Genomic DNA, 18,554 nt, shown 5'->3' with positions numbered 1-18,554 from the left:
CAGGTTGATGGCAACATCACAGCTTACCAGGTGGACAAACTGCTGCCCTTCACATACTATTCTTTTGAAGTAGATGCTTGTACTGTCGCTGGCTGCACAAGAAGTTTATCTTCGTCTACTGTGAGGACACTGCAAGACTGTAAGTGTATTATCTTTTTTAACAGAGAAAATGCTCTTCTGATTGTCTCATATCATGTTTAGAAAGAAAGACACTTTGGGGTAACTTAGATCAAAAGAACTGGGAAAAAATAAGGATTTCGCATTTATGAGTTTGAAAATGACCTTTTTAATAATTTGCGTTCTATGTCCTCCCCCCAAAAAAAAAACACAAAAAAAACAACAACAAAAAAACAATTAATTTTTTAAAAATCAGAAAACGCTACTTACCAACTGTGCTCATGTTGCCAAATTTACCTTTGTATAAGGTAAGTTATTTGCCAGTTTCTCTCAACAGTACCAGCTCAGACAAACTAGATCGGAGTTGGGATGGGAGGTATATGTGGGGAGGTTCTTGAAGGTATTGTTTACTGGGTAGCAGACGCAGAATGACTTCCCTTATGGATACTATTGATTGAGCTTCACAACCTAAAAAGTTTATTTCTATTGTGAGGGGTCTTTAGTGCCCCAAGTCCTTGAACTGTCAAACTGTAACAGTACTCCTTTAAGAAACACAAGAAGAAGCATTTATCTATTTTCTCAGAAGTTGGGAATTCTTATTAAGTGCAGTGCTGTATTGATTTTGAGCATACAGAGAAGATCAGAAAGATGTTCCAAAAATATGCTTGTAGAGAGAATCAAAAGGACGTTCCTGGAGAGTGTTGTTAATTCTTTTCCAGTCCTCTAGAGCTGATCGATTAGGATGTTGATTTAGCTCTTATCTTACTAACAAGCGTTTTCAACATGAATCACTTTTAGTGGGGATTTTGCAGTCATTTATTTGGTAACAGTATCAAAGAAGTTGCTACTGTCAAAGCTAATTGAAATCTGTTTTATACCAGTACCAGAACAACTATCCAAGCCAAATCTGACTGCTCTGAGCCCATCTGCCATCGAGGTGGAGTGGATGGAACCGGGGAAAGCCAATGGAATTATCTTGCAATACATCATTGAAAGGAAAGAAGGCTCTGAAGGAAATTCCACTGTTGTGGCATCAAGATTTCCTGAAATGGCCAAGGTAAACAGTTTCTAATAGCCTACATATTCTGTTTCATACAGTACTAAGCCTTATTTGTCTGATCCTTAAGGCATAAAATATAGTTGTCTGCTATTTACTTTTAAAGTACTCCTAGTTTGCTTCTGTAACATATTTTTTACAACTGCAAACACAATGTAAAAAAGAAACAATGGACCCCTTTTTGCACATCAGTAGGCTATTCTATAATGCCATCAGTCACAAAGTAACTGTTTACATAATGCATGAACAAAGAATCTTGATTTTAAATGGAATCTGGATTTAGCGTCCAGTTTATGATACTCTTTTCTCATTTGTATGAAAACCTCATCTCGAACAGTTTTTTTAGGAACTTCAGTATAATTTTCTTAAATGCCATTAAAACATTAGAACATAAAAGTTGTACACCTCAAGAAAGCTCAATTTTGTTTGAGTTAAATTTGAACCATTTTAAAGTATTTTTATTATTCAGTTCTTTTTTATATTCAAGACATGAAATACAAATACTACTTATACACGTAAACAAATACCTTTTGCTATTTCTTCTCGTTTCAGACATTCATTGATGAGTCGAATGACTTATCCCCATTTTCCATGTATAACTACAGAGTCAATGTTCAAAATAGTGCTGGCACCGGGGTGGGGCCATGGAGTCAGATCGTCACAGGTTCTTCACGTAAGTTATAATGTTTTCCTTTTACTTTCAAGCAACCTTATCTCTTAGCTCGTCTGTCTTCACTTCCACCTTTGTTCAACCCAATTCAGTGCATCAGTTTAAAATAATTTCCCTCTAAACCCTGTGAACGGTTTGCAGCTTTTACCCCACTATGTAGTCAAAGATTTCTTCAGCTTGTTGCGATGCAAATCTAGCACTTGAACCATGAGAGCTCAGATATTTAGAGCTTGAAGGCACAAGGAGTTAGATATTTTTGTTATAGTAATATATTAATCGTATTGAAGATTCACAAAGTGCGCCTCTGCTAAAAATGGTCTTTCTTTCACTGCGTATAGGCTGCAAAGTTTATAGTCTGAAAAAAAAAATAAGTTTTCAAACGCATCCTCATTTTGAGCCTAGTTTGATGTGTTGGTTTTATTCTGTGAGAGAAGCAACTCGATTGTTTCGTTAGCCTGGTTCAGAATTTAGTCTTATATATTTGAGTCTACTTTTGTAAGAATCATGCTTGGTGCTGACTGTATTTCAAAGTTATGAGTAAAACTTAAATGCTTCCTTGGATTAAAGTTGTACAAAGCTTATGTAAAAAAATGTTTGTTCAATTCATCTGTCAGAGAGGAAAAAACATTATTTCTTTAGCTGTTGTAATCTTTTCAAGGATACATATGTACAGGGGTTCATGATTTTTACTGAAAGTTTGTTGGTTTATTGCTTTTTTGATTGGTCAGTTTTACGACAAAATAATTTATTTTATTTTATTTTTTTTTGGTAAGTGTTTTACAGCACTTGCAACTGCATAAGGTCGTTGGAGCACGTCTGACACATTAAACCTCTTCAGTTCATAGGAAATGTTAAATATTGCCTGGGTGGCGGCCGAATCCTACTCTTTTTGATTTTAGGCCACCAGGATATCTTTAACGTGCACAACTTGCGCATGGTCCGTCTGAGATTTTTTGCCCGTATCCGAGAAAGCTTGATGTTAGATCTTACGAATCGTAAGACAAGGGATAGCTGAAAGACAGCAGTAAGAAGGAGCCAAGAAGTAGCAGTGGAAAGGCAGCAGAAAGAGTCAGAAGCCCAGAGGAGGGGGCAAAGGAGGTGAGGGGGTAAGGGTAGAAAGTGGAGATGAGAGCAGATGACAGAACATTGCTAGAGAGCAGGAAAAGAAGTGAAAGGAGAAAATTCTAGAGAAGAAAACTTTTCCGTCGCTATCGGAATTCGAACTCAGGACCTATTGAATGAGAGGCAAACACCGTAACCTCTCAACTACGAGAGCCCCCCCCCCCAAAAAAAAAATTTATTTGGATGAAAAAAATTATATTTATAATCTTCATGCAATGTACATTTTTGTGTTGTGACTCCTGCAAATGAATTAATTATCAACAATAATTTGTTTCTATCATCTGATGTTTCAGGTCCAGCAGGACTGAACCCACCAACTATCACTGGCCTGTCACCCACATCTGTGCTGGTGCAGTGGTCTGAGCCCCTGCAGCCCAATGGTGAAATTGAGGTTTACGTGTTACGGTTCCCAGAACCACGTATAGAAGTGAGGAACACTACAGAGAGGGCTTCGGTTGTCACCGACCTTGTGCCATACACAGATTATTCGATCACTGTCACAGCTTGCACTTGTAAGTTCGTACGCTCTGTGTATATATGTGTAATCAGTTTGTGTGTGTGTATGTGTGTGTGCAGGGTGTGTGTGTGTGTGTTTGTGTGTGTGTGTAGAGTGCATGTTTGTGTGTGTGTAGTGTGTGTATGTTTGCATATGTGTGTATGTGTGTGAGCGTGTGTGTGTGTGGGCATGCATGTTCACATGAATGTGCCTGCATGCGTGTGTTTTAGAAATATGATGGACCCAAGTGCTTGCCTCCAGCGTATATAACTTTTACCCTTCTGTGCAGTTAACTCACTTCTCAGCATGCAGTGGTGGGAAATACCTAGTAGATATCTGTAGAAAGCCGAGATGCATGTATCCTTATAGTTTCAAGGGGCCTGGGTTCAAAGGGTTAAGTTTTTTTTCCTGTTCTGTTGAAGAAAGTATCATCTGGAGGAGGAAGAGTGCCTATGGAGCAGAGTAATTGCAATCTAGATATAACTAATCATTGGATAGAAGCTGGAATTGTTCTGCTGTGACGGCGTATTTCAAATTATAGACTATTTCTGTACTTTTGCAAATGTTCATCATGGTTGTCGTTTTTTTCAGAACTCTGAAAATACGGGGGAAAATACGGGGTGCTCCTGTATTTTTTTTTCTGTGTAACAATTTATGTCACCCTTTAAAAAAAATGTGAACTCAATATTTCTTTTTGCTTGCATACTAATGCATCTAACAGGTGATTTGAGACTGTGAGATTCTTGGATAATTTACAGAGCTGAGTATTTAGACTGAAAATGTGGTTTATAATTAAGCAGGAGTTGACATTGTTGTGTTGTGATAAGACTTATGAGTGAATCAAAACTCCTGCTGTTTTCTTTACTTAGGCTACATATTCCCTTCTTACGTATTCCACAGCTGGCGGATGTACAGAGAGCATTCCGTCTGTGTTCACCACAATTGCCACCATTCCTGCAGGTCAGGGGCCCCCAAAGCCAGTTGCCATATCTCAGTCCCGAATTTCTGTATCGTGGCAGCCTCCAACTTTTCCGAATGGACCAAGCATACGTTATGAACTGTCTAGGATGAAAGTTAGACAGCCACTTGATAGTGAGTACTCTGTGCAATTGGTCTGGGTCTATCATAATGTTATGAGGGTTGTTCAGGTCCTTTGTTTACAGGTGTCAGAATATGTTAGTAAGGTCCAACAATATTCCCCGCCCCCCTTTCTAAAGACTGAATTTTCATTTTCCAGGAAATCATTAATGGCAAACAATGATGTAGAGTAGTGCTCATGTTCTTGACCCCCAAAATCTTGAAGTATCTTGTATTTGATATATCAGTTTTGAGCCAAACATGTCGAAATGAGTGAGAATTGATTTCCACAGTTTGATGGATTAAATTTTTCCGACAACTTTTGTAACCTGTGCTTCGACTCAAGACAAAGAACGGAAATAAACTTAAAGACAAAGGAGTGTAGCTGCTCTCAGAGAAGCTTCGTACAAAGCTTTATTCACATTCATAGCTGTTTAGATGAGAAACTAGAGACTCCGTCTTTCTTTGTACATGACCTTGGCCAACACTGGCTTCTGGGAATGGCGGCTTGTAATTCTGAGAAGAAGCTTAAGCCACAGGGAACGGCATCTCTGGTTTACTGATCAAGTTAATTATGGTAGTTCATACAATATATTACGATGATTTTCATGTTTTAAGTGACGTTTTGTCTCTTTTAGGTACGGTGACCGACATTGGCATATGGACCAGTGTGTACGAGGGAGAAGATTTGTTCTTCCAAGACCAAGAGCTTCCAATGTTCACCACATACGTGTACCGTGTTGCTGTATTCAACGGAGTGTCTCAGACCACCAGTGAAGATTCGATTGAAGCCACAACCTTTGGAGGACTGCCTCGACTTCCAGCTATAGTTTTTACTTCACCTATTGACCATCTCAGTGTCCAGGTCAACTGGACCCTGCCTGGTATGTTTCTCAGACTTGCTCGTCCAGTATCTATCTGTGAGGGTGCAAAGTGGCGTGCTCTGGGAATGGTTCTCTGGGTAGAGACTGGAAAAGCACTGATTCTGTCTCTTTACGTCTTTTTATTTATTGTAAAACATTTGCTTCCTGTCTGCATTTAATGTGCTCAGTGAGTGCTTTGTTAAGGAGTATAGAGCAATAGGCAGAGAGCTGTTGTAGGTATTTGCTTTTAGGGTGAAATATGTTTACTTTTGATGAAGGATTACTTTTTCTGTAATTAGATGTCAAGACAATTTCTGTTAGAACTTGAGATTTGATAAACTTTCAGCTGCCATCATCATTGTACCAAGGTAAACTAGGCCATGTGAAGGAAAAACAAGATTTTTAGAGGACTCAAAAGGAACACATTAGATCATAACAGAAGCATGACAAGTTCAACTCGTTTGCCTAGTTCTTTTTGCTCGGTACCTAGTTTTGAGCAATTTGACGTAAAACACTTTTAGTTGCCAAGCTTTTTCGAATGTAGTTCTTTGAATATCTTGATAACAACTGTGAATAATCTTACAATTTGGTGGAGCAGATAGAACTCGAAACGGCCAAATAATGTCGGATAGAACTTTGTAATTTTACAGTAGCAAACTGTGCAAGCACTTTTGTGAATGTCAAGAGACAGACTTGCAAAAAGGAACACTATGTGACTATGATTGGTCAAAAGTTGACGTGACCTGAAATCAGTGAACAATTGTTTAAAAACCTTACAATGTTTATTTGTAGTTGTCTGCTCCTGAATGCTCACACGACTTCATAGTAACACCATTAAAGCCACTATCGTTCACATTTTCCATCTGTATTGATTGTTAAGTATGCTTTTGCAGCTGAATGAAGAAGGATAAAATATTTTTCCTGAAGATTCAATATTTTATTTACAAAGTAGGAAAAGGAACTTACTGTGCATTTCAACAATTTTATTTTTCTTACTTCTTATCAATACTGAACTAGAGACTCTAAAATGAGCTTAAAAAACTCTACCCTGCAAAGTAATACAAATAAACAAAATGAAAGGAACCCAACAATGACGCTTATCCTTATTAAATTGATGCTGAATCGTGGTCTTTATTTTGCATACAATTTTCAGATCCTGTTGATCTTCAGGGAGATGTGGAGAGTTTGACTCTAACAGCAAGAAACTTTGATGATGAGCGTTTGTTTTACCCAGAGGTTGATGTTAATGAATATATCGTCACTAACCTTCAGCCAAACACGGAATATACAGTTATTCTTACCGTGACCATATTTGGAGGCGCTTCTATAGACAGCAAACCACAGAGAGTGAAGACTGAAGATGGAGGTTGGTGTTTTCAGTCAAGACCAGGATAATGTACTTCTGAACTGAGAAATTAGTGGCGAACTGAACCTCAATTGCTGATGTTTGTTTCTCTCCTGGTGCATGAAGGAGAAGAAGAAGATGTCAAAAAATTAGATTGGTTCTGAATTTTAGTGGGGTAAAGTAAAATGTCCGACTAAAACTAATTATTTTGGTCATCAAGTAAGGGTTTGTCTTTGCAGAACTGATAAGAAAATAGTGTTTTGTATTAAAAGTGAAAATTTTCTTCTTTTGTTTTGGGTAGAGAAGCGGATATAAATTTTTAATCCTATTGTTTTCTTTCTCTTGTTTATTTTTAAAAATTTTCTTACAGAATTGAATTAAAAATTTTCTTACAGAATTGAATTTATACTGTTGATGGATCCTGGTTTTATAAGGCAAAATTTAGATCCCGGTGCACCGTTTTGAGGCTAGTCATATTAGGCAGGTAGAATCAAGAATATTCAAATGTAAAGTCATAGCTGTCTTTCTTTTGCCTGACAAATGCATTTCACCAAGATATATTGACACATACATGCCGCTTTTGCTGGTCTCCTTTATTTATTGCCCCTTTACGTATTGTATGTACTGATGTGTTGTACAGACTGTGTTCCCCACAATTATCAGGACTCTTTTCAGTAATAGTAAATTTTAGCCCCCCCCCCCCTATCTTTATGGAGAACAAAACTGACCCCGCAGTAGCTTCACATGTTGCACACGTTGTGGAGCAGTTTAAAATTGGGGTGGGGGCTTTTAATCCTTCAGTCTTGTTTCATTTGCGTGATATTTTACTTCAGTGATGGAGTAAAAAAAGGACAGCTATGGAAAAGGGTGAATTCTAGATGGGTGAAGACCCAAGGCTGGATAATTACAGTTTAGCTCTATTTTATAGCCTTCTACCTTATTTGGTATAATATTTCTCTAATATAGCCAAGATCCTATCTACTTTATATTTTGCTTTTTCCTGCTTCCTGAGCACAGAAATCTTCGGCTGAAATTTCTGCATTGTGACTTGTGACCCTTATTCACTTTTTTGGGGGTAGTTTTTATACCTGGACAATGTGATTATTTGCTCAATGGAAAAAAAAAGACAACATGTATATAAATTAGCTTCTCCATTTGATAAACAGCACCATCAGGACTGGATCCGCCCCAGCTGTCTGTTGTGAGCAACACTGCTCTCCGTGTGTCTTGGCTGGCTCCTGCAAGTCCCAACGGAGTCATCATCTCTTACAGTGTGCTCATCAATGACCGGAGAGTGGACACTGGCTCTGACCAGCCAGGCTCTGCTGTTGTGTCTGATTTACAGCCATACACGGTTTATGATGTCCGAGTAAGAGCTCCTTGTAATGAGTGTTAGCGTATAGACTTCTTTTTCACTTTACTTACTTTACTTTACTTTTTTCTTCCACTTGTACCCGTATGTGTCACGGGGAGATACAGGCGTGTGTCTTAAGCAAGGCAAGTGGCCTGTAGGAGGGACATCCCGTGAGCTCACAATAAATCAAAAGGGTTTCCCCTGTTCCATATCATTATTAAAGGCTCACATACTACCTGGAACTACATGACATTATAAAATACTCATTAGTGTTTGTGCTTCCTAGACACAAGAATACACAAAACAGTTGTAAAGTTGTTTTAGAAAATACAGAAAAACGTGCCTTTTGAAGCATGCTGCTGGAGAAGTAAACAATTTTTTTCTTTTTTGAGAGTCTCATCTTGAATACTTTATAAATACATTTCAGGCTTTCAGCAACAGATTGAACTTTATGCAATCTGCTTGTTTCAACTTATATAATGGTTTGTCTCTCACATATACCTTTATGCTTCATTATTTCTATTTTTACATCTTTTGATTTTGTGTCTTCAAGGTGATGATTAGATCATTTTAAGAAAGAATGAATAAAGATAATTTGTTTAATACAAGACAATATTTCACTGCATTGTTTATATTGTTGACTGTCTCATCCTTGGCACCTTCAGCATACTCCTTTGTCTAAATTTATTTCTGGTTTGTTCCCTTTCTTCTCAATTTTTTATTACAATGTTGGTTTTCTTTTTGGTTGTCAATCCTTTTTTATGTTTTTATTTGTTCAATAAGTTTGACATAATGTATTGTTGGCTTTTTGACCATCTGCATTTCAGCTATCGACCCACAGTAAATGATACATTTCCAAAAATGCAGGAACAGACAATATAGAAATTCATTCGTACCAACTGCAGTGAGGTTACTGAGCACACAGTGCTACAAATGAAACAGAGAGAGAGAGAGAGAGAGAGAGAGAGAGAGAGAGAGAGAGAGAGAGAGAGAGAGAGAGAGAGAGAGAGAGAGAGTGAGAGAGAGAGAGAGAGAGAGAGAGAGAGAGAGAAAGAGAGAGAGAGAGAGAGAGAGAGAGAGAGAGAGAGAGAGAGAGAGAGAGAGAGAGAGAGAGAGAGAGAGAGAGAGAGAGAGAGTAGCGGATTGTCCCAGCACGCGAGATATGTATTTTACTAATGTCCTGTCTTGTTGTGCATATTATGTGTGAGTGCACCTAACCTTTGTAACGTCTACTGCCATTGTTAACGACCAAGACAAATTTCTCACTGCGAGATGAATAAAGACTGTCATTTTCATTGTCATTGAAGGTTGAAGCCTGCACAGTGTACTCCTGCACTGTGAGTGAGAGCACGCTTGGGACAACTGCTGAAGCAGCTCCTCAAGGCTTAGCAGATCCTGTTGTTAAAGTGGACAGCTCCACACAGGTGCTTTTTTTTGTTGTTGGTGGATTTGATTCTTTTTTCACAGTGTTTCATTTACCTTTTAAACTGATGTATTTGTCAAATGCTCTGTAAGTTTGACATTTGTTATTAATTTTGTTTCAACACCCGCTTTGCTCTGCAATCAGATTCTGTTGCTTTAATTTTTGGTTTAAAGTTAAAATGTTAGAAACTTGTTATATTAATAGGTGATAGATCTGGCAGTGAAGAGGACTTTACTATTTAGTTTTTGTGTGTGAGATTAGGCTACAGATCAAAATTATACACTTAATTTTGAGGTCGAGTCTTAGACACATGATCATTGGAGCTGCCCTGAACTCGAGCAAGACAGCTTAGGATCATTATTACAGCGCATATAATTCCAGTGGTTCTTTTGCAATTATTTCCTCTGGTCTAACACCAATCTTTTTCATTCCTTGTCATCCTCCCCCCCTTTTTTATTTTTCAGTTTTAGAAGAGGTGATTATAATATGGAGATGAACCCCCCCCCCCCCCCCCCACAATCCCACCCACTCATCCTGTCACCCCTCCAAAAAAAAAAAAAAAACCCCAAAAAACATTTAACTATAATAATATATAAAAATTTAACAATCTGAATATAACATTTAAAAATTGCCCCCCCCCCCTCCCCCGTGTATGCATTTTGCAATTCAGGTTCAATCACTTTACGTAATGTAAATTGTACTGTCTTTGTTTAATGAAGTTTCTCCTCTCTTTGCACACCCCAGGTGACGGTGGTCTGGCAACCCCCAGTGAAGCCAAATGGTATTATACAGAGATACGACCTCAAAAGGAAAACCCTGAGGAGCTGCGCAGAAGTGTAGGTGGTAGTTCTGATGCTCAGGTTCATTTTGTGGCCTTGTAGAGAAATAACTTGGGTTCTTGGAACTTTAAGATCAAGGCATGATGTTTATTCCCCAAAACTGTTGATGGATTATTTACTTAAACTGTCTTTTTTTCTTTTAATTAAAAAAATATTTCTCACCCAGTATTTGAACTGAGTTAAAGGCTGACAGTTTAGTATCTTTAAGTTTTTCTCCCTCTTGGAGTAGTGCTGGGATTTCGCTGAAATAACATTGTGCAGAGAATGCATTTGAATTAGACACTTTTGATTCTATTACTAATTTGTGAATCCATGGTATTATTTTATTTTATTGAGAAAAATTTGTTATGCTGAGATAGTATTATTCTAGAAGGCATATGCTACCAGTTATAGATAAAGTTTTTCATAATGTATTTATTAGAGGATTACTGTTTACAGCTGTCATGCTTTAATTTGATGCCTGCAAATTGCGGTATGAACAAAACTAAAGACAAAAATACGTTAAAAATTTTTCAAAATGGCCATCCATTGTCGATGAGAAAAGTGGTTGTTTTAGACAGGTGCATGTCATGGACAGTGTTGTTATATTACAGAAGAAAATGCTAGAGTTTGAGTGGGAAATGGTCATTTGTGTGGATGATTGCCTAGGGCAGGTGGCTGATGGGACATTTGTCTGTATTTTGAAAGTACTCTTGGAGAGTTAACTTTGAATTGTAATTAAGATGTTTTTTTCTCCTTTCAGTCCAATCCCCACTGTGAATCCAGAATTTGAAAAGTGCACATACATAGAATGTGGTATTTTTGAAAACCTATGTGGAACAGTTTGCTACTCTGGTGCCAAGGTAAAGTTGTGGCAAAAAAGCAGTACATATTTTATTAACAGTGTTTATTAAAAAAATATTGTTTCTGAACTGTAAATATACTCTAAATATATGATATATGTTTGTTGAAATTTCCCAGGAACTTGAGACTGTTTCTGAAATGTTATGAAAATTGTTTGATAGCAGGTGTTTTTTGCCCCCATTGACACAATTTTATTTCCTTTTGAGGCAGGCTTCAACTCTGCCTGTCAGGGCCACCTGGGCTGAGAGGGATACAACACCCCAGCAGAAAGGCTGAGATACTTGATAAAAATTCTCTCCTCTTGAGAAGTGAACTTGAGTCTTCTGCATGCATTGTCGAAGTGCTTAATCTCTGCACCACAGATGTTGGCTGAAATGCTATATGACCTGACGGGACGTAGTAATAAATTGAAAAGCTCATTTATTTTCTTTTAAGCACATGTATGTACTGTGTGAGTGGCGTGTAGCCTCCTAGTATTGCTAGCTCGAAAAGGATCTTATTCTTTCAAAGCGAGGCAGTTTTTTCTAAAATTTTGTCATAAACTCTGTAGGTGTGCTTTGTAAAAGTGCAGTTTTTTTAGTTTGTTACTGTTGGGAATATATTATGATCTTTGATTTATCGTGGTTAATTTTTCACCTGAACAGGGACATATGAAAAAATTATGGCATGTAGAAGACCTTCAATACTCTCTGTGTTGAACAGATTTCCTTGATTATCAAGAACTGAATATCTTCAATTAAATTGAGTCATTATTTTGAAAAGCCCTCTAAAGGTTTTGTTCCAAGTAAAACAAATATACCCCCAAATTGTTATCAAAGTATAGCCTTTTGAATTCATTCCTGACTTGTTCCTTGGTTGCAAATATCTTTGAAATTGACAATTTAATTGATGAATCTCCACCCAGATGTAGTTATTATACCCTGATTGAACAGAATCTTTAAATTGCTGATTAGACTGAAAGAACTTTGTCTGAAAAAGCATGATATTCGTTCACTTATCAGAGTCTGCCTGTTTAAACTTTGCTTTCTTTTCACCAGCTTTTCTACTTAGCTCTTGAGACAAACTGACTGGTCGTAATCCTCCAATCTTTGGCATTTATATGACCTAATTGTTTTGCAAGTGCCATATAACTCTTACAAAAACAATCAATAATCATCAGGTATGCTGTGATGGAAGACTACATGAGTCCAGACCAGACTTTGCCTGCTGTGGTTCTGAGTATGCTCTGAAGCCCAAGGATGATTATATCTGTTGTGCAGGGCAGTTTTATCCTCCCAAGGCAAACTTCACGTGTTGTGGAAACAGGTGTGTTGTCTACAATTGTTTCCGGAAGTGTCGCCCCACAGTATTTCCAGTTAACTTTTGAATAGATGCGACTATCAGATTTATATTTCTTATATTGATATAATAGATAATTGCTATACAGGCCCAGAAGTTTAGTTCTTAAAATGAAAGAAGGCAATTGTGGCCGTGTATACATAGGAACCTCTCAAGTGTTTGCATGGTAATGTATCTGAATTTGACATTCCTGGCTTGTGATATTCTGCTTCATTTTGACAAAAAATGAAATCTAATTCCCGGTTTGATCATTGAAAGAATTTTTTTTTTCTAATTTGATTCAGTTATCTATTGCAAAACATGAGGTAAAATATAGAAAATGTATTCGTTCAAGTGAACCTTTATTTTGTGATATGCTTTGAAATTACTTTAGTTTATAGGCTACCTAGTTGAATCAAAAGGGATAAAGAATGGGAGGGAAGGAAGGGGTCTTATAGAAGACTATTTTATCAATATCTTTTTATAGTTAATGCATTCTGGCATTCAGTTGTATATTTTTACTTTTAAGTCTTACAATTTCTGCATTGTGCCAAAATGTATTTTGGTGTAAGTCAAGGAGAGCACTGTTTTGTTTATGTTTAGATATTTACAAGTTCACCCTGGAGAAATTTGCTGTCCTGATGCTGGAGAGGACAGAGTGTCCATCAGTCAAGGAGATGTGTGCTGTGGTTCAATTCCATATGCTTCCTCTGGGGCTCAGCTTTGTTGCAAAGGTGAGACGTGATGTGTGTGATATAGAATAAGATACAAAGATTAATAGATACATGAACTGTGGGAGGTTTGATCAGAATATGACAGTAGTTTTGAGTTGTTGAATGTTATTGATATATACAAGTTATTCATAATGTCCCAATGTCTGTTTTATTTACTTCACTGTCCCGTAAAAGCACACCTACATTAGACGTTTACACACACACACACACACACACGCACACACGCACGCATAAACGCACACATGCATGCACGCACGCACACACGCACGTTCGCACACATGCACACACGCATGCACACACACACGCACATACACACATTTGATGGTCAAAATTCCTGTGCATGCACTGTAAAGGTGTTTATCGTTCATGGTTTGAGAAGCTATAAATGCTGTGGAGATTTACTGAAGTTAATAAAAACAAAACATGTGACCTCAAGGATTACAGCCTGAATCTTTGGACTTTGAATTGTAATTTGAAATTGTTTTTCACTGAATCTTTTTTAAAAACAAAAAACAAAACAAAACAAAATGTGTCTGGAACTGAAGGTAATCTTGTTTATTGCATTGTTTTGAGCTGTGCATTTTCTTACCCTTTTGTCTCCTTGTGCTTTTTATTGACTATTTGTCGAGTTGCGTAAACGAAGTGTGGAATAAAGCTTTACACTTGACTCTTGTGAATGGGTGGTTGGCGGGTGCTCTGGTGTGGTTTGTTCCTTCTTTCCTATTAAACATCTATCGTCCTGATCTCTCCTCCTTTTTTATGTTTGTTACTCTCTTGTAACACCTCTAATCTTCAGCACTTACATGACCTTATTGTGCTGCAAGTGAAGCAAAACTAACTGACTCTTGTGAAGTGTCTAATGAGTTCAATTATGCATCAAATTTCACAATACTTTTGAAATGTTTGATTTTCTTAGGGAAGTGTGGACCTGAACATGAAAGTAATCATCTCATAATGTCAAGTAAATTTCCACTATATTAATTTAATTTTGCTGTTCCAGAGCTGAAGCTGGAAAAGAGGAATTTCATTGTATTTATTTTACTTTTTTTCTCTTCTCCGTCACAGGAAAGCTAGTTAGTAAATTTGGCAGCAAGTGTTGCAATGGAGAGGTGATCGCTGACACTACAGTCTGTTGTGGGAATGATCTGAAAGGACAAGTACATCTTCCGAAGGTTGGCCATGAGTGCTGTGGGGTGGAGTATGTGGAGACCAGCATCTCGCTGTGTTGTATAAGTGACACAAAACACACCAGGGTGAGTGTTTCTTTTCTTTTTCACCTTTTCCCCCTCCACATTCAGTTCTCGAAAAATAATTTTTTTAGAATACAAATATAGCCACTTCAATATGAAATGGAAAATGAATTAATTTTTTTTCAGTTGAAGAGGTACTTAGAACTTTGAATGCAGATCATGTTGGAAATGTGCAATTTACCCCAAATGTTTCATTTCATGTAATGCACAATGGTGCTTAGAGGCACAGACAAAGTGCTTCCTCAGCTAATATAATATAATGAACGTTGTATAATGTGTACAAGTCATCAGTAAGTGCAGCTAGCCTTGTTCAGGTTGGCGAACTTGAGAATGTTGAAATAGCTTATTACCTCTATACCAAGACTTTGCGCTTGTTCTCATGACATTTGGTAGATAGTACAACAGAACAAACTTCTTTACACTACTTGCTTTCCACTTTTCATTTCCTTGTCTGAAGGTACACTTCTACTCCAATGCTGAGGAGAAGCAGGTGGCCTCGGACAAATGTTGTGGTCTCAGTCGCATCACCAACAACCTGGGCTGCTGTAACTATGTGGGTTATGACTTACTCACTCAGGTCTGTGCTGACAGATCGCCGCAGGAAAAAGGTGTGTTTTTACATTTTAAAATGATCAATATGGTGATAATTGTAAGTAATCGTCAGTAATTTACCTTTTTAAAATCATCCATTCACAGCAGTTTTGTACAGGTTTTGGTTCAAGATTTAGAGTTTAAAAACACAAAGACCATTTTTATTTATAAACATTTCCATAACATATGTTCTGATCATTCTATTTTTTGTATTTTCATTGCATGTAAATTGTTTATCTCTTGCAAGTGACTTCTTTTCCTTCTCAGACAAATTGCATCTCTTGTTTTGTTTTTGTTTTTTTGACAGGCTGTGGTACTGGTACCATATGTCCTTTGAGCCAGGGACCCTCAGCATTTTGTGACCGCTGTGATTTCGACTCCAACACACACACTTGTGGTCATGTGACAGGCTATTTAAAGGACCCCCCTCCAACACCGGACCCCACCTCAACTTGCACAGTGCAGACGGAAATAATCTATTCTGGTTCTGACTTGACTTTTGTAGGTAGGGATATTCAGATTAATTTTTAATTTTCAGGTTAGGTGAATCTTTAACTCTGAAAATGAAGAAAAAAAGGTATATAATATGGATTGTGTCATACATTATTTCATTCTCTATTTTATGTCTACAAATTGGTTTTTGTGTTTTGTTTACTTACGAATAAATGTAAAACTCTTTCTCTAAAATAATTGCTTGTACTCAACTGTAATGTCACAGAAATCATGAAAATGCTCTACATTTTTATGACTTACTACATGCAAGAAAGACTTCAGTACTGTAACTTGCTTTGATCTGTAAAGATGAGCCTTGAAATGAATTGTTTTATTTTGCCTGTTTGTAAAATTTAGGCCTCTTTAACCAGAATGTTCCAGGCTTTGGAATTTAACTTAATTTTTAAGAGGATTAGGTAAACTTTAAGATAATTAATTGGGATGTTAAACTGTGTGGTCCACATCGTAGCTCTGTGCCAAATGGACACTATGAGGGTGCAGCCTGGGCAGATTGAAAAGATTTCTGTGATGATTCAGGAAAACTCTTTACATAATGATTAAACAGTTTCCATATAAACATGTTCCTTTGCTGATAGATGCATCGTACAAATTTGAAGCTGTGTCAACTACGGTCTGAGTTATAGTGTTTTGATCATAAGCCTTGCTTTTGATGGAAGAAATTTTTTTAACCTATTTTGTTCACTGTTTCGCAAGAGTGGTCCACGTCAAATGGTGGATATTCCTAAATTTACGCACATATTCCAATGTTGTTGTATGTGGAATGTAAAAATGTGTTTTGTTTATTTTGTGTCATTTGATGTGAGGCTCAGCATTGTGAGTTGTGGGTTTCCTCAAAAGCAAAAGAAGTGCTCTATAGCAACTGACATATTGACAAAATTGGACAGTTTTTGTCTTCTGCAAATAAGGTTGTTCGGAGTTTGCTACTTTTTGACAGCTTTTCTTTTCTTTTTTGTGGCTAATACATTCATATTCACGCTCACGAACACACACACACACACACACACACACACACACACTCACTCACACACACACACACACAAACACATACTCACAAATGCTCAAACACACACTCAACACTCACACACAAACACACACACACTCATGCACACACACACACACACACTCATAACACGCCATAAATAGCGAAAGATCTTGTCAGTATGTTAGTGTTTTAGCGCCTATAAATGGCTGCTTGCACTGTATGCTTCCTAGGAAGTTGAAATTGTTTCAGAATGTCCTCAGGTCTGCTGGAGTAATAGTATAGATTGTCAAGCGCATAGAGCTCGCTGAAGAGTGGGGATTTGCACTATACAAATGCTATCTATTATTCTTATTCTTGCATACATACACACACACACACATTCACAACTGTTCACGCAGACACACACACAAACTCACACACACAAACACACACACACATGTGCGCACTCACACACACACACACACACACACACGCACACACACACACTCACATACACCAACAAATTTACTCAATGCATCAAGTGTCTCACTCTTCTCTCCCTCAGATACTGCACTGAGCCCGTTTTCCATGTACGAGTATTCTGTGACGGCAGTCAACAACGCTGGCTCTGTAAACAGTCACTTCATTTCCGTGTTGACGCAGGAAGCTGTGCCTGAACTTGTTAACCCTCCAACAGCCAGCATTGCTGCAGGCCAACTCTTTGTTATCTATGTGTCCTGGACTCAGCCAGATAAACCAAATGGTGGGATTTTATAAACACACCCATGTGTACATTCATGCATATACATAGACACATTTATATTGAATGTATCTAAAAAAGTTTGTGTGTGGCATAGTGATGAAATAAGGCTCTCATCAAAATGATGAAACTGAAGAAACTGATATTTTGTCTTGTAGTTCGGCAGTTTTTGTTGAATTTTCTTAATTTTTTTTTAGCTCAGCACCTTTTACAGCCATTAAAAAATACATTTCTGTGTGGATTGTTCTTTTTTGACTGAAAAACATTAATCAAAGGCACAAAAAAATGTCCATTTGCAGTTTCCAAGAACACTAAAGCTTTGGAGGTCATCAAACTTTAGCAGCCATTATCTCACTAATTTTACCTCTGACACCTAGGTCGTTTATTTAAAAATATCTCAATTTCTTTTCCTGATAGATTGGTATTTTCTTCATCAGCAGTTTTAAGATAATACCGGTACCAATAATTCTAAATACCCAAAATTGATGAGAGCCTGAAGACATGTTACGACACAAATTATAGGTTTGTGAGATATACCTATTAAACCTAAAATGACTCAAAAGTTGTCATTTACTTCAGTATTGCTATATAGCGGTTCTCCACTGGTGGGTTGAAATCGTAGTTCTTACTTCTTCGTTTTTGTCTCTGAAAGTGACCAACTTATAACCCTTAGAACATAAACTATCAAGTCTTAACTTCTGTTTTTTTTGGTTTATATTCTTGTTTGACAGGTGATATTACTGAGTATGTACTGCAGAGAGATGGTGTGGACCTGTACAAAGGTGTAAACACTAACTTCACTGATGATCTGAACATACTGCCCTACCAAAGCTATTCCTATATGCTCAGGGCATGCAATGTGGCTGGATGTGCTGATAGTGAACTGGTGATTTAATGATTCATCTCTTTTTATTGTTTTTAACTGGTATTAATGAGATATTTTCGAAAACATATTATTTTTTTAATGAGGGGTCCACTGAAAAAACGGGTATAGTCACAAACTGAAAATCGTGAGAATATCAATTTTGGATACTTGTTGACTCATAACTGTATTTCTATTCTGCTGTTGGTTGATTATTGTTGTTAGATTTCCCATCCAACAAACATATAAAATAAACCACTGATCAAATAAATAAGAAGTTATGAATCTGCAAGCTTTTAAAACTTGACACCCTCACAATTTCCAGTTTGTGACTATGCCCATTTTTTTCTGTGGACTCCT

General features: G+C 37.3%; 1 protein-coding gene across 1 annotated transcript in view; it reads left to right on the top strand.

Moving 5' to 3' along the window:
- The window catches only part of LOC101855895 (usherin), a gene marked incomplete in the record, with an annotated part of 124,012 nt that overhangs the window by 79,293 nt on the left and 26,165 nt on the right, over positions 1-18,554 (top strand). The window contains 18 exon segments of the mRNA XM_035971589.1: positions 4-139; positions 999-1,174; positions 1,727-1,847; positions 3,260-3,478; positions 4,363-4,554; positions 5,178-5,423; positions 6,556-6,768; positions 7,914-8,116; positions 9,409-9,525; positions 10,269-10,360; positions 11,106-11,205; positions 12,366-12,511; positions 13,127-13,257; positions 14,323-14,510; positions 14,965-15,115; positions 15,406-15,603; positions 17,138-17,335; positions 18,064-18,218. Of these exon segments, the coding sequence (XP_035827482.1) occupies positions 4-139; positions 999-1,174; positions 1,727-1,847; positions 3,260-3,478; positions 4,363-4,554; positions 5,178-5,423; positions 6,556-6,768; positions 7,914-8,116; positions 9,409-9,525; positions 10,269-10,360; positions 11,106-11,205; positions 12,366-12,511; positions 13,127-13,257; positions 14,323-14,510; positions 14,965-15,115; positions 15,406-15,603; positions 17,138-17,335; positions 18,064-18,218 (2,982 nt within the window).

This window comes from Aplysia californica, unplaced genomic scaffold (genome assembly GCF_000002075.1).
Source record: "Aplysia californica isolate F4 #8 unplaced genomic scaffold, AplCal3.0 scaffold00466, whole genome shotgun sequence".
In the NCBI taxonomy this organism is placed as follows: Eukaryota; Metazoa; Mollusca; class Gastropoda; order Aplysiida; family Aplysiidae; genus Aplysia; species Aplysia californica.
This window is presented reverse-complemented; position numbering and strand designations above follow the sequence as displayed.